A 14915-nucleotide genomic window follows, 5' to 3' on the forward strand; every position below is an offset into this window, starting at 1 on the left:
AAAAACAAAAAGAAACAGAAAATGCATGATTGTAGACAACCACAATGTATCCCACAAGGCTGAATGGTACAAAGTAGGGTGCGCATTTAAAAAACATATATTAATACGTATACAGTACATATACTGCAATACAACACTGAGATGGGTGGCGCGGTGGTCGAGTGGTTAGCGCGGAGACCTCACAGCTAGAAGACCTCGGGTTCAATTCCACCCTCGGCCATCTCTGTGTGGAGTTTGCATGTTCTCCTCGTGCATGCGTGGTATTCCGGTTTCCATCCCACATTCCAAAAACATGCTAGGTTAATTGTCCATAGGTATGAATGTGAGTGTGAATGGTTGTTTGACTATATCAGCCCTGTGATTGGCTGGCGACCAGTCCGGGGTGTACCCCGCCTCTCGCCCCAAGACAGCTGGGATAGGCTCCAGCAACCCCCGCGACCCTCGTGAGGAAAAAGCGGTCGAAAAAATGAATGAATGAGACCTCCGCCAAGGCTAAACAATGCTAATTTGGATTAGCATTTCCTATGACTCCATTATTCACTATTCTTCTGTCACTCCCGTTACCTGTCTGAGAGCTTCCAGCTCCTCGTTGGCCACCCGTCTTTCCGAGGACGTGTTCTTCAGCTTGGCCTCGGCCACCTCCAGTCCGGTCTGCAGCCTCTCCACCTCCTTGATCACCTGATCACGCTCGCTCATGATGAGCCGGTACTCGTTGATGACCGAGTCCCGCTCCTCCTTGTACTTGTCGCACTCTTTGGCCGCTTTGAGTTGTTGGGTCTTGAATCGCGTGGCCTCCGACTGCAGTCGCTCCATCTCCCGCTGCAGCTCCAGGTTCTGGGCGGCGGCCTTGGAGAGCTCTTGCTGGGTGTTGTCGAATCTGGACCAGACGGGGACGCGTAACTAACTTATTTAGTTCTTGATGTTGTGCTGCCTCACCTTCGTATGGACGATGAGTACTGCTGCTGGTAGTGGATGGCGGCGTCCCTCTGCTTCATCAGCATGTCCAGCTGTTTCTGGAGATGGTGGTTCTCCTCCTCCAAGTGGTCCAGGCGGCTCAGGTCGGCGTTGTGGCTGGCGGTTTTCTCATTGTAGAGCTTCCTCAGGCCGTCGTAGTCGCTCCGGACCGCCTCCAGTTTGTCCACTGCTGAGTCGTACAGCTTGTTGAGGGCATCGGTGGAACCTTCTTTCATCACCTGTGAATTACAGACACTCCATTAAATGGTTGCAATATGACAGAGGTAGGGAACCTATGGCTCGGGAGCCAGGTAGGGCTCTTTTGATGACTGTATCTGGCTCTCAAGCATTTACCACAATAAAAATGTATGTTTGCTAACATTTTATGTATGTTTGCTAACATTTTAAAGTAAACCCATCGGATCTGCTCTGACCCCACACACCCCCAGCATGGACTGTTCTCTCGCCTGGCATCGGGGAGAAGGCTCTGCAGCATCCGCTGTAGGACGACCAGGTTCAGAGACAGCTACTTCCCCCTGGCCATCAGACTGCTGAATGCCAAATAAGCCCCTCTATCTTACTTACATTATTATTATTTATTTTAATTATTTAAATTATTTGGGCAATTTACTGTTCACGCTGCACTTTACATTATGTTGTTCATATTTGGTGTCTATTTATTCTCCACATTATTATTATTGTTATTATTTATTATTACTTATCTTCTTTTGTGTCTGTTATATGGGAGCCAGGCAACGACATTTCGTTGGCAATTTCACTACTTTGTTTTTGTGCAATGACAATAAAGGAAGTCTATCTATCTATCTATCTATCTAAACATCACATAAATCACTGTTAAAAATATTCAAAATCAACAACTTTCTCATGCATTTTAATCCGTCCATCTATTTTCTACTGCAATATGGCCGACCATATCTATCTTTCCTGATGATATTTTCCTGGTCAAACACCAAAACTCGATTATTACTGGGTAATGCGGTAGTGTACCTCGGTCATTAAGATGTAAATGTAAACTTTCCTCCTTTAGTCAAATAGATGACTATTTGACCGCTGAATCCCTAATCCATGCATTCATCACCCCCAGAATCGACTACTGCAACAGCATTCTCTACGGTACACCATCCAAAACCCTCAACAAACTACAATATATTCAGAACTCCGCTGCCCGCCTCCTCACCTCCACCCGCTCCCGTGAACACATTACCCCTGTCCTCCAAAACCTCCACTGGCTTCCCGTCCCCCAACGCATTCACTTCAAAATTCTTCTCATCACCTACAAAGCCCTCCACGATCTGACCCCCCCATATCTCACAAACCTCCTCCATCCACATAATCCCCCGCGTCCCCTTCGCTCCTCAGACTCCAACCTCCTGGCACTCCCCTGTAAGACCAAGCTCCGAACCTGGGGAGACATGACAGAGCCTTCTCCATCGCTGCCCCCACTCTCTGGAACTCTTTGCCCCATTCACTCCGTGCTTGCCCTGACCTTCCCACCTTCAAAAAACAACTCAAAACCCACCTCTTTAAATCTGTTTTTAATGTCTAACCTTCTATATCTGACTGCTGTGCCCCGCCCCCGCTTTTTTAACTGTGTACTAACCAATGAATGTTGTATTTTGGTGTGTCTTTTATTCTGTTTACTTGCTCTATTCAACTTCATTCTTTTGTAAAGTGTCTTTGAGTATCTTGAAAAGCGCTATACAAATAAAATGTATTATTATTATTATTATTAAATAGCTAAAGCTGCAGAACCAAGCCTTCTGGCAAAGATGGCCAAAAGAATGAAATATACTGAGTACGGTGCAAAACCATGCAGCAGCAGAAGTTGCATTAATGGCAGCAAGTATTTGATTTATTATTGGACACTGCGCTGCTCACAAAAGTGTGCTGGCCACACCCCCTTGGCGTGGGGTAGTGTGCCTGGTCTACGTAATTAGAGCCCATTATATCGAAAACTGTTGGTCTTACATAAAAATGCACACATTTTATTGCATTCAAAATGTATATGGCTCTCACAGATACACATTTTAAAATATCTGGTCTTCATGGCTCTTATAGCCAAAAAGGTTCCCGACCCCTGCAATATGAGGAAAATATTTTTCATTTTGAGATGAAAGTCAGAAAAAATGTCTGGATTTGGTGAGATCGCACCCCCTGCTGGTTCCTGTGTACCTGTTGGTGCAGCATCCTCATGTCGGCCACCTCTCTCCGGTCGTCGTCACGCAGCCTCCTGAGTTCCTCGCAGGCCTGCTTGGCATGGTTGTGCTCCCGCACCAGCTGCACGTTATCCAGCCTCAACGCCTCCAGTTCCTCCTTCAGCTGGCCATGCTCGCCGGCCAAGCGGCTGTGCAGCGTGCTAAAATGTCAACATCAGCGTTATTGCACTTTATGGATTCGTACCCAAACTGAAAAAAGTGAGGCAGCACGAAGTTAAAACACAGGATTGTTTTTCTCAGGACCCAAAATAGCCGATGTGGTTGATTCTGTCAGAAGGCCAGCTGTTCTCCATTACAGTCACAGTGCTAATTACTTTTGTGTTGGCAGTAAAGACGCTTATGCAACGCGCCACTGTGCAAAAACCGTGCTGACAAAACGTGCGCCTTGTATTGTCGGAAATAACAATTTCAAAAACAACCGCGCGGTGTTGTTCAGTGTGAAGTGGACAACGATAAACAATGACTTTATCCGATGTGCAAACTCGTCCCAGAATGAGAGAGCTTAAGCACGGCAATAATCCTTCATCTGTCTGTTTGCGTCGGAGACAGATGTTGGTTGACTTTGGAGATGGTCTGGCCCAAAAAAAAAAAAATAATAATAATAAAACAGAAAGGATTCCGGCTTGTTCTCATTGTGGCAACAAATGCTCCATTCGTGCCGCAGATACAGCCCCCGCTGCTTCGGGACGATAATTACAGAGTATAAAGTTGGTGTTTACGTCTAAATTGTTGATGTTGGGTTTGAAAGGAAAACCCAGGGTATGTTTTGTAGGGCGTTTCTCGCTCATTTTGGTAGAGTTAGCGATGAAAATGCTAAAGCGCTTATTTGTGAACAGCTTTAAAGATAACGATGTGCAACAGTGGGAATTAGTTGATTTGAATCATCTGACATTTGACAAATAAAATGGCTGATCCTGCAACTCATGTGACAACACAAGAGATATTCATTCATTCATTTTCTACCGCTTTTCCTCACAAGGGTCGCGGGGGTGCTGGAACCTATCCCAGCTGTCTTTGGGCAAGAGGCGGGGTACACCCTGGACTGGTGGCCAGCCAATTACAGGGCACACAATAGATATTCATTCATTCATTTTCTACCACTTTTCCTCACGGGGGTTGTGGGGGTGCTGGAGCCTATCCCAGCTGTCTTTGGGCGAGAGGCGGGGTACACCCTGGACAGGTGGCCAGCCAATTACACAAGCACACAATAGATATTCATTCATTCATTTTCTACCGCTTTTCCTCACAAGGGTCGTGGGGGTGCTGGAGCCTACCCCAGCTGTCTTTGGGCAAGAGGCGGGGTACACCCTGGACTGGTGGCCAGCCAAATACAGGGCACACAATAGATATTCATTCATTCATTTTCTACCGCTTTTCCTCACAAGGGTCGCGGGGGTGCTGGAACCTACCCCAGCTGTCTTTGGGCAAGAGGCGGGGTACACCCTGGACTGGTGGCCAGCCAATTACAGGGCACACAATAGATATTAATTCATTCATTTTCTACCGCTTTTCCTCACAAGGGTCGCGGGGGTGCTGGAGCCTATCCCAGCTGTCTTTGGGCAAGAGGCGGGGTACACCCTGGACTGGTGGCCAGCCAATTACAGGGCACACAATAGATATTCATTCATTCATTTTCTACTGCTTTTCCTCACAAGGGTCGCGGGGGTGCTGGAGCCTATCCCAGCTGTCTTTGGGCGAGAGGCGGGGTACACCCTGGACTGGTGGCCAGCCAATTACAGGGCACACAATAGATATTCACTCATTCATTTTCTACCGCTTTTCCTCACAAGGGTCGCGGGGGTGCTGGAGCCTACCCCAGCTGTCTTTGGGCGAGAGGCGGGGTACACCCTGGACTGGTGGCCAGCCAATTACAGGACACACAATAGATATTCATTCATTAATTTTCTACCGCTTTTCCTCACAAGGGTCGTGGGGGTGCTGGAGCCTATCCCAGCTGTCTTGGGGCGAGAGGCGGGGTACACCCTGGACTGGTGGCCAGCCAATTACAGGGCACACAATAGATATTCATTCATTCATTTTCTACCGCTTTTCCTCACAAGGGTCGTGGGGGTGCTGGAGCCTATCCCAGCTGTCTTTGGGCGAGAGGCGGGGTACACCCTGGACTGGTGGCCAGCCAATTACAGGGCACACAATAGATATTCATTCATTCATTTTCTACCGCTTTTCCTCACAAGGGTCGTGGGGGTGCTGGAGCCTATCCCAGCTGTCTTGGGGCGAGAGGCGGGGTACACCCTGGACTGGTGGCCAGCCAATTACAGGGCACACAATAGATATTCATTCATTCATTTTCTACCGCTTTTCCTCACAAGGGTCGTGGGGGTGCTGGAGCCTATCCCAGCTGTCTTTGGGCGAGAGGCGGGGTACACCCTGGACTGGTGGCCAGCCAATTACAGGGCACACAATAGATATTCATTCATTCATTTTCTACCGCTTTTCCTCACAAGGGTCGCGGGGGTGCTGGAACCTATCCCAGCTGTCTTTGGGCAAGAGGCGGGGTACACCCTGGACTGGTGGCCAGCCAATTACAGGGCACACAATAGATATTCACTCATTCATTTTCTACCGCTTTTCCTCACAAGGGTCGCGGGGGTGCTGGAGCCTACCCCAGCTGTCTTTGGGCGAGAGGCGGGGTACACCCTGGACTGGTGGACAGCCAATTACAGGGCACACAATAGATATTCATTCATTCATTTTCTACCGCTTTTCCTCACAAGGGTCGCGGGGGTGCTGGAGCCTACCCCAGCTGTCTTGGGGCGAGAGGCGAAGTCAGCCAATCCCAGGGCGCATATAGACAAACAACCATTCACACTCACATTCATACCTATGGACAATTTGGAGTCGCCAATTAACCTAGCATGTTTTTGGAATGTGGGAAGAAACCGGAGTACCCGGAAAAAACCCACGCATGCACGGGAAGAACATGCAAACTCAACACACAGAGATGGCCGAGGGTGGAATTGAACTTGATTTGCATGTCTTCATGGAAATCATTTTGAAAATGTTCTAAGTCATTCATGGGCGGAATTCAGTGGCGGGGATGCTGGAGCCTATCCCAGTCTTCGGACACCCTGGACTGGTCGCCAGCCAATCACAGGGCAGTCATTAGTTATTTGATATATTACCTGTTTTGAAAGCAGATATATTATAACATAAAATGTAGTTTAGTCCCGTGTATTAAGTAAAAAATTAGGGCTGAGAAAAATGAGATTAATCAGATTAATCACAATTTCACTAAACCATGATTATGATTTATGTATGAAATATGCCCATTTGTACTGTTTTTATTGAAGAGATGGTTTTTCAGAATACCCACTTTGTATTTTTCTTTACACACATTATAAAGCGGTATTTGTGTTTGTGATGTTCAGAGTGTCCCTGAATGCATCTCACAAGGATATATGATGTTGGATTTGTACTGCTGTTGATGTATAGAGGTCACAATGATGTAAAAAAAACTTGCGGGAACTCGAGTGGGTCCTGAAAACCACTATCACAAATATGAAATTAAGTTGATGGGGGGATTCTTTTCTTGGGGGCGGGGGCGCTTAGAGCGCCAGCTTGCCGGCCGCTATGACAAGTTCATCCCCATTATTGTCACCAAAATAAAAATCTGTTCCATGCAATCTGCTTTGAATGTGTCAAGAGTGGAAGCTGAACTCGCCGCTGACCCCCCCGCCGCGGGCTGAGCAATGCTAAAGTGCTGCCTGTTTAAAAATGTAGACCCCCCTTATCCCCCTAGACTCCATGCCTGACACACACATATATATATATATATATATATACCGCACGAGTTGTTGTGCACTCACTGGTAGAAATCGGCTTTCTTCACCGCTTCCTCGCACCTCTTCAGGGTGGTGCTATGCTGGTTCTGCAGGGACTGCAGGTCGGCCATGGCCGTCATGCACTGCAGCTTCAGGCGCTCGTAGTCGTGGCCCGCTTTGGAGTTGGGTCTGCGAATCACACACACACATAAATACATACACGGACCGAGAGAGAGAGAAAGGTGGGTCCCGCTGACGGTGATGCATCAAGACGCCACACGGGAGATAAACATCCCGCTAACATTGCAGGCATTAAAATTTAAAGCAAGTCGTCGTCTGATAAGAGTCAGTGGAAAAACGACGCAATGTCACGTTCCGCTGCTGCTGCTGCACACAAACAAACTAAACTGGGAGTGGATGAGACGGTAATTGCACCTGCAGTCGTCAAAGGTGCTGCCAGGCGAGGAGAGCGCCAGACGCTTACGCAGCTCATCCCTCTCCTGGGTCACGTGGCGTAGCTGGAACAGCACGGTGTCCATCTTGTCGTGCGCCCGGTTGCTGTCCATGTGGGTCAGCGGCGGGGAGGAGGCAGGGGTGGGCGTACCTGCCAGAATAAGCAACAGGGCGGAGCTTTTTAGGGACCCGTCTTAAGGGGAGAGGCGGGGTGCACCCTGTCAATCGCAGAGCACTTAAAAACAAACAAGGATTCTCACTCACACCTATGGATCAGTCAGAGCGTGGGTGCCTAAAGTGCGGCTTGGGGGCCATAATTAGCCAACAGTCTAAAGCAAGAGTCTCAAACATGCGGCCCGCGGGCCAAATATGGCCCGCAGGATACTAGTTTGAGGCCCCCGCCTTGATATGAAAGTTTAATGTTTGATATGGATGCTGTATGGTATCATGTACCCAGAAAAAATTATTACGTTTGATTCATGTTCATGTTAAAGGTTAAATAACTGTTAATAGTTATCCTCCCTATCCGTGTGGAAGTGGTAAGTTTTTGGCTATTTAAGTTGAAAGGAAATAACTTGAAGGCTACCGTTTAGGTCGCTAGCGTTCTAGTTTGCGAGTTAACATGTGTCTCAAGACCCTGCAGTTGCGCAATATGTTGTAAATAAAAAAAGAGTATAAATGTGACTATAGTCGTGTTTTGTCATGTCTACAGGGCTCTAATAATGCTTTGTTTATTTTAATCTGAAAAAAATAATTTGTCTACCCACCAACTATATGTGGTTTCTTAAGTTTTTATTATTTGCCGTTTTATTATTATTATATTTATTTATTACTGATTGATTTTCTTTATTCTTGATTTGTTTATTTATTTTTCATCTTATTTTGTGTAGAAAAATAAAAAGTAAGATATTTGAGAACAGTGGAATGTTTTATCAGAGCTTTTCTTCCAAAGCAACGTTTTTTAATTTTTTTTGTTTTTAATAAATGCGTTTTTTTTTTTTTTGAAAACCTGATCAAAACTATCCCTTTAAAACATGACTTAACCGAAATGAATATAGATCTGAATATAGATCTATCAGTCTGGAAAAGGTTATAAAGCCATTTCTAAAGTTTTGGTTCTCCAACGAACCACAAGGTCAGTGCTCATGGCTCCACCGTAGGAAAAACACTGAGCAGAAATGGCCTGCATGGCAGAGCACCAAAACGAAAACCACTGCTGAACAAAAACAACATCGTGGTTCGTCTCGATTTTGCCACAAAACATCTTGACAATCCCTAAGACGTTTGGGAAAAACACTGGAAGTTGTGTTTCCCATTTCGTCTAGCATAAAAATAATGCCGTATTTCAGAAAAAGATCATACGGGCGGTAAAATATGGTGATTGTAGTGTGATGGTCTGGGGCTGTCTTGGTGTTTCAGGACCTGGAAGACTTGCTGTGGTTAAAGGGAACCACGAATTCCGCTTTCTACCGATAATACACTGAAAAAAAAAGGTTTTTTCACGTTAAATTATGTGATGTCTTTGAACGCAACCCCTCATTGCTCATCATAACACACTTTAATGTGTGAGTCGGACGTTCTGCTGCTATTAGTGTTAATTATTAGTGTTAGACAAATATATTTATATATAGATCTTTTAGCTCGATTTTAGCTTGATTCACATATTCAGTTCATTTTGAGCATTTGTACATACAAATATATATATAATCCTGTCCTGTCATGTATTGATTAGTTACAGTAAATAAATACATTTCAGAAAAAGTTGCGAATAATGACGAATCATCATCACTGGATACACAGCAGTACTGTAATTATTTTTTTTATTTTCTTGCAATAGTGAGACTCACTATTATAAGAACTGATAAGAACTGCTATTGTGCATGGTTTGTTGTTTTATTCCAATGACTGTACCACTTGATAGACAGGCTATCTGTAAGTAAGAAATCACACCCCATCACACCCACCTGCACTGCTGAGAGAGCTGCTGCTCTCCGAGTCAGACGGCATGGTGGACAAGACGCTGTATGTGGAACCTGCTAGGGGACATAAAAAAAAAAAAAAAAAAAAAACAAGCCATGAAATTCAACTCCACTGTCATCAGGACCGAGTATCTTGGGTTACATTCAGAAGCAAAAGGCCAACAACGACGACAAAAGACTCGCTGCAGGAATAATAAGGCGGGACTTTCCCGCATCGGCATGACGGCACAGTGTTTGGTAATTATCGCTTGGGCAAGGAGGGGATGCTTGAAAAGCAACTGGCCGGGGCCCCCAAAGAGGCCGCAGCCTTTTATCTTCTCTGACAAGCCCCCCCACCACCACCACCACTGTCTGAAAGCCCCTTCTTTTTACGGCCGACTGTGACTCACAATTAACAGTTGGGGACAAACACAGGGAGATGTTGGTGTCATCTTGTCAAGTGAGCTGGGGGAATCCAATCTTCATTGTAGGACCACGGTGTCCAAAGTGTGGCCTGGGGGCCATTTATTGTCGGCAACTGTTTTTTTTTTTTTTTTTAACTACAAGTGTCCTAGCTGTGTTTATTTTGTGTAAGTAGGCGGTTATATGTAAGTATTATAGCATGCGCATATACGGAGCGTCTTACCTGCTAGCATTTGGCAAATATTTTTGGAAGCCATTAGCGCTAGCTTTGTGCTAACACTGTGAAATCTTCGACAAACAGCCGAGCAAGGGGGAGTGCAAACCTAGAGTTTATATCCGGGAACGCCCATATAAGGAATTCCGGCTCACTAAGACGTCACAGTGAGCTGGTGGTAGAAAAGAATCTCTGAAACCGAGCGTTTATAGCCATCCTAAACCCCTCCCAGGGTTCAATTCCAAAGCGCAAACCTCGTTATCCAAAACTTTGACATAGTTTAACACAATAAATCAACATTCTAACAACCTTTATAGGTCAAAAACCATAATAATTCCCCTTTAAAAATAGATTCTGGAAGGAAAAATCCACTAAATTTTGATGTGAATCCAGGAATTACTTTCACGTCTATTTTTTTTTTAGACATTTTCCTTAAAATAACAAGACAATGTTGACAGGATTGACTCATACCAGTCAAAGTACTGTAAATTCCAGTGTTTTTAACTTGATATTGGTACATGTTTGTATATTTCTGAGGTACACTTTTGGAGTGTTAAGTTGCTGTGTGATTAATATTGTGTTGTTCTCAGTAAGATGAGAGCGTGTGCGTCAAACTGGTATGTTGTTACACTGGTATATATAATGACCTCGTGCAATTTCCAATGGGTTGACTGCACCGACAGCTCGTGATTGGCTCCTGCCAAAGAAAGAGTTACCGTTTCCTCACTAGTATTTCAACAACTTGTAGTAGTTCTGAAGTAAAGGAGACGATTAGAATTTAGCCGCACCGATCTATAAGTCGCAGTGTTTAAAAGGTTAAGAAAAAAGGTAGCGGCTTACACACCGGAATTTATGGTATTCGGATATTTTGTCAGCTTGTTACTACTGTCTTGTGACGGGGGATGAGGTAGTGATATTTTCGCTGGTCTGTACGACAATTTCAGTTTCAGGACACCTGAATGCGTTTGTGGCAAAAACGACTTTAACCAATATGCATGTTTCTCGACGTTTCCCCTTAGAGCAGGGGTCTCAAACACGTGGCCCGTGGGCCAAATGTGGCCCGCAGGACACTAGTTTGAGGCCCCCGCCTTGATATGAAAGTTTAAAGTTTGATATGGATGCTGTATGGTATCATGTACCCAGAAAAAAATTATTACGTTTGATTCATGTTCATGTTAAAGGTTAAATAACTGTTAATAGTTATCCTCCCTATACGTGTGGAAGTGGTAAGTTTTTGGCTATTTAAGTTTAAAGGAAATAACTTGAAGGCTACCGTTTAGGTCGCTAAGCTGTCTAGTTTGCGAGTTAGCATGTGTCTCAAGACCCCGCAGTTGCGCAATATGTTGTAAATAAAAAGAGTATAAATGTGACTATAGTCGTGTTTTGTCATGTCTACAGGGCTCTAATAATGCTTTGTTCATTTTAATATGAAAAAAATAATTTGTCTACCCACCAACTATATGTGGTTTCTTAAGTTTTTATTATTTGCCGTTTTATTATTATTATTATTATATTTATTTATTTATTACTGATTGATTGATTTTCTTTATTCTTGATTTGTTTATTTATTTTTCATCTTATTTTGAGTAGAAAAATAAAAATTAATATATTTGAGAACAGTGGAATGTTTTATCAGAGCTTTTATTGTAGAAAATTGGAACCAAAGCGAAGTTTTTTAAATTATTTTGTTTTTAATAAATGAGTTTTTTGGGGTTTTTTTTTTTTTTTTTGAAAACCTGATGTGGCCCAGTCTCACCCAGACCCTAGCGCCAGTGGCCCCCAAGTAAATTGAGTTTGAGACCCCTGCCTTAGAGTTTCTCAGTGATTCATGCCTGAATCTTAATGGCAGAAACACTAGAGGGTGGGTTTGTGTAGTTTGTCCATGATTGCTTTTTTTTTTTGCCTCCACAAACCAGGTTTTAACTGACACTTTTTTTTTTCAACAAAATGCATGTTGTTGATCTACAGTAGCAGTTTCCACTCCGTGCGGCATTGCAGTGAACTGTGATACACACCCTCGTCATATTTCTGTGTTAACACGAGGCAACAAAGAGTCCCTGCAGCCATGCCCTGCAGCACATAAGAGAATAAATAATATAGCATATTTTGTTTATTTAAGAAGCGCACAGGGTAAATATACATTGACAGTGTTCTTATCATCAACGGCTATAGAATCACCTCCACCTTTTCTATGACTGGTTATTTATTTTACAGACATGCACGTGTATATATAGACATCTATACTGTATAATCGTGGTGCTACTGTTATCCTCCACACACTGGAGGAACCTGTCCGCCCGGTACTCGACGACGGCGGCTCTGCCCCGCTGACGGAGACGACAACGTCTACTACTAAAAAGTCACACATTAGTGTACAACGCTCTTTAAAGTGCATCACTGCAGGCATTTTAGATACGCTGCCCGATTGTGAAATGCAGCGAAAAATTGGTGGGAAAAAGCCCGGATGAGCGGCTGCGGTGCACGCCAGTACTCCTATAAATATTACCAGGGGAATGAATGCATAATGAAGCCGTCGCTATCAGCTCACTTTAGACGAGAGGAAGCAAAATACTGCTTTTAAAAAATGATGCATATATTAAAAAAGTGAGAAACTTTCACTTCCTGCTTCACTATTATTCTTATTTTGTGTAAAATATCAACGCAGTAGAACGTAGAACCTATTGCAATAAGACTGCACCCTGTGTTTACAGCCACCACGTCATGGAGGTCAGTAGCCTGGAGCTCTGCCTATGTTAATGCTAGCCAAAGATCTTCTATATAACAGGAGTGCTCTGCTGCTTTTAGAAATTAACTGCAAAATCGCTAGTCAAAGACCTTTAATATGAGGACTCGGCATGCAGTTTTTAAGTGTTTTCTGCAAAAATAATCGCTAGCTAGATGCCGACCACTTCAAGGCTCTGTCAAAAAATCAGTCAGTTACAGATGTGGGAGCTTTAAGTTGACCGGTGTTTTTCTTCAGTGAATTGGCTAAGATAGCATGACGTTGACGTTGGAATGTGAGTGTAATGTTAGCACCGTAACTATGCTAGTATAGCTAATTGGGGTATCAAGGGACACTCAGTTCGAGACAATACAAAAGATTGGGTCTATGGAAAAGAGACTGCATGACTGAGAAAAGGGCTCATTCCGTTCACGCTGTTGTTCTATGGAACAAAAGGTGCTGAAACCAATGCACAGGGTGAACCCTCGTCATGTCCGATTGGAGGCGAGAGACTAGGAAAACAGACACATACGCACATGGCAATATATAAAAATTAAATATCAAAATTATTTAGTTCATTTTTATTTATTATGTTATTACTTAATTTATCCATCTATTCATTTTCTATGCCGCTTATCCTCACTAGGGTTGCAGGTATGATGGAGACTATCCTAGCTGAATTTGGGTCGCCAGCCAATCACAGCACATATGTCAATCACTGACATTCAAACCTATGGACAAATTAGAGTCGCCAATTAAACTAACATGCATGTTTTTGGAACTTTATTTATTATCATCCTAGGCCTTGAATGTGAACCTCATCCTGTCCGGTTTGTGCAAATGGGGGGGAAAAAATGGCACTCAAGATGCGGGGGAGACTTTAAGTCTCTTTAAGTAAATATAAACAGCACAAAATGGTGCACGCTCACCAACAGTGTTGTTTGCTATATGTTAAGTGAAATTTTGCTTACAGGGACTTGATACATTTTCTTTATTGTTTTATTACTGTGTGGGTTTTGTTTTGTTGTTGTTGGAATGGAATTAACTATTTTGTATTGGTTTTGGTCATGATTTTTATTTAAGTGCAATTTTGCTAAAAGAGATAGTCCATCTTGTATTAATTTTTTTATGTATTATGTTGGCTATTCCTTTATTTTATTGACAGAACAAGGTGTATATGTACACAATAGTGCTTTTTGGAAAGGCACTGTCTCAGCTCACTCACGTTGACCCTTCGACCTTACACAGAACTTCAGGCCAGCATTGATTTGGTTCATGGTTGGATTGTATTTTCGGTCCATTTAAAACAAGCAAGCTGGGCTTTAGTGTCACTGGGTCACATGACTGTCATAACATGTCCCAATCGGTAGAGGCTGATGGACACCCCCCAATAAGTGCTAGCGAGTTAGCATGATAATATTTGTTGTTTGTGTATACATGAAATAAAGTTGGATTCAACAAAGTAAAGTCTATTGTTCAGTACTGTAGATGCTAATAGTTATTCGAACCGATTAGCATTAGCAAAACTTCCACTTTCATGTAAAAGAACATTGTCATCATGGATTAAATGCAAGTTTTCGTCTTACCGGCTAGTTCGAGACGCTCCGCGGGGCTGAGGGTGCCTCCGTGGGACAGGACCTCCACAAGCTGCTCGGCGTCGGTGACGGACTCGGCCAAGTTCTGGTGACACTTCTCCAGCAGCTCCCTGTGCTGCGGCTCCATGGCGGCGTCGAGCCCTCCGTCTCTCCGTCCGCCTTGCCCTCCTCGGTTAAAGTCGGTTGTTTTTACCGCGAGGGACTTTCCAAGCTACAGGGACAAGAAGCGACCGGTTTGGTTGTCAAGCGGAGCGGCCCGGTAGACGGCGGGGTAGCCATGTTTGCTGCTGCCCGACATGACAACACATTTTCCCCCACGAACCGCTGCGTCCCTCCCGGTGGTGTGGCGGTGGTGGTGGGGAGGGAAGGCGTTCTAAAGCACCGGTGTAGTCTTGGTACTCAAGACGGTTCCGACGTGGACTGGAGTAGTTGGGACATGTTTAAAAGTGTAAAAAAAATGTCTTCGAAAGTGTCCCTTCGTGTCTCCGAAAGAGACATAGCGCTCATGTTTTTTTTTTTTTTTTAGGGTAGAAGTGGGCGGGGCTTCATGTTTGGACGCACCTGGCAAACTTTAATA

The 14915-nt window shown here is 44.2% G+C and overlaps 1 protein-coding gene across 6 annotated transcripts in view; it reads right to left on the bottom strand.

The window, feature by feature from the left end:
* The window catches only part of LOC131109865 (disks large homolog 5-like), a 35764-nt gene extending 20914 nt beyond the window's left edge, over nucleotides 1-14850 (bottom strand). For 4 of the 6 annotated variants that reach the window (XM_058062303.1, XM_058062300.1, XM_058062302.1 and 1 more), the window contains exons 1-7: nucleotides 14330-14850; nucleotides 9391-9462; nucleotides 7409-7577; nucleotides 7019-7162; nucleotides 3148-3331; nucleotides 937-1193; nucleotides 565-877 (exon numbers count right to left, since the gene is read on the bottom strand). In XM_058062303.1, coding sequence (XP_057918286.1) covers nucleotides 565-877; nucleotides 937-1193; nucleotides 3148-3331; nucleotides 7019-7162; nucleotides 7409-7577; nucleotides 9391-9462; nucleotides 14330-14465 — 1275 coding nt within the window. In that variant the 5' untranslated portion in view covers nucleotides 14466-14850. The remainder of the gene's footprint in view (nucleotides 1-564; nucleotides 878-936; nucleotides 1194-3147; nucleotides 3332-7018; nucleotides 7163-7408; nucleotides 7578-9390; nucleotides 9463-14329) is intronic. The other 2 variants (XM_058062301.1, XM_058062304.1) reach the window with 2 other exon arrangements.
* Between the last annotated feature and the right edge of the window lie 65 nt (nucleotides 14851-14915).

The sequence above is a fragment of the Doryrhamphus excisus genome, chromosome 22 (assembly GCF_030265055.1).
Source record: "Doryrhamphus excisus isolate RoL2022-K1 chromosome 22, RoL_Dexc_1.0, whole genome shotgun sequence".
NCBI lineage: Eukaryota > Metazoa > Chordata > Actinopteri > Syngnathiformes > Syngnathidae > Doryrhamphus > Doryrhamphus excisus.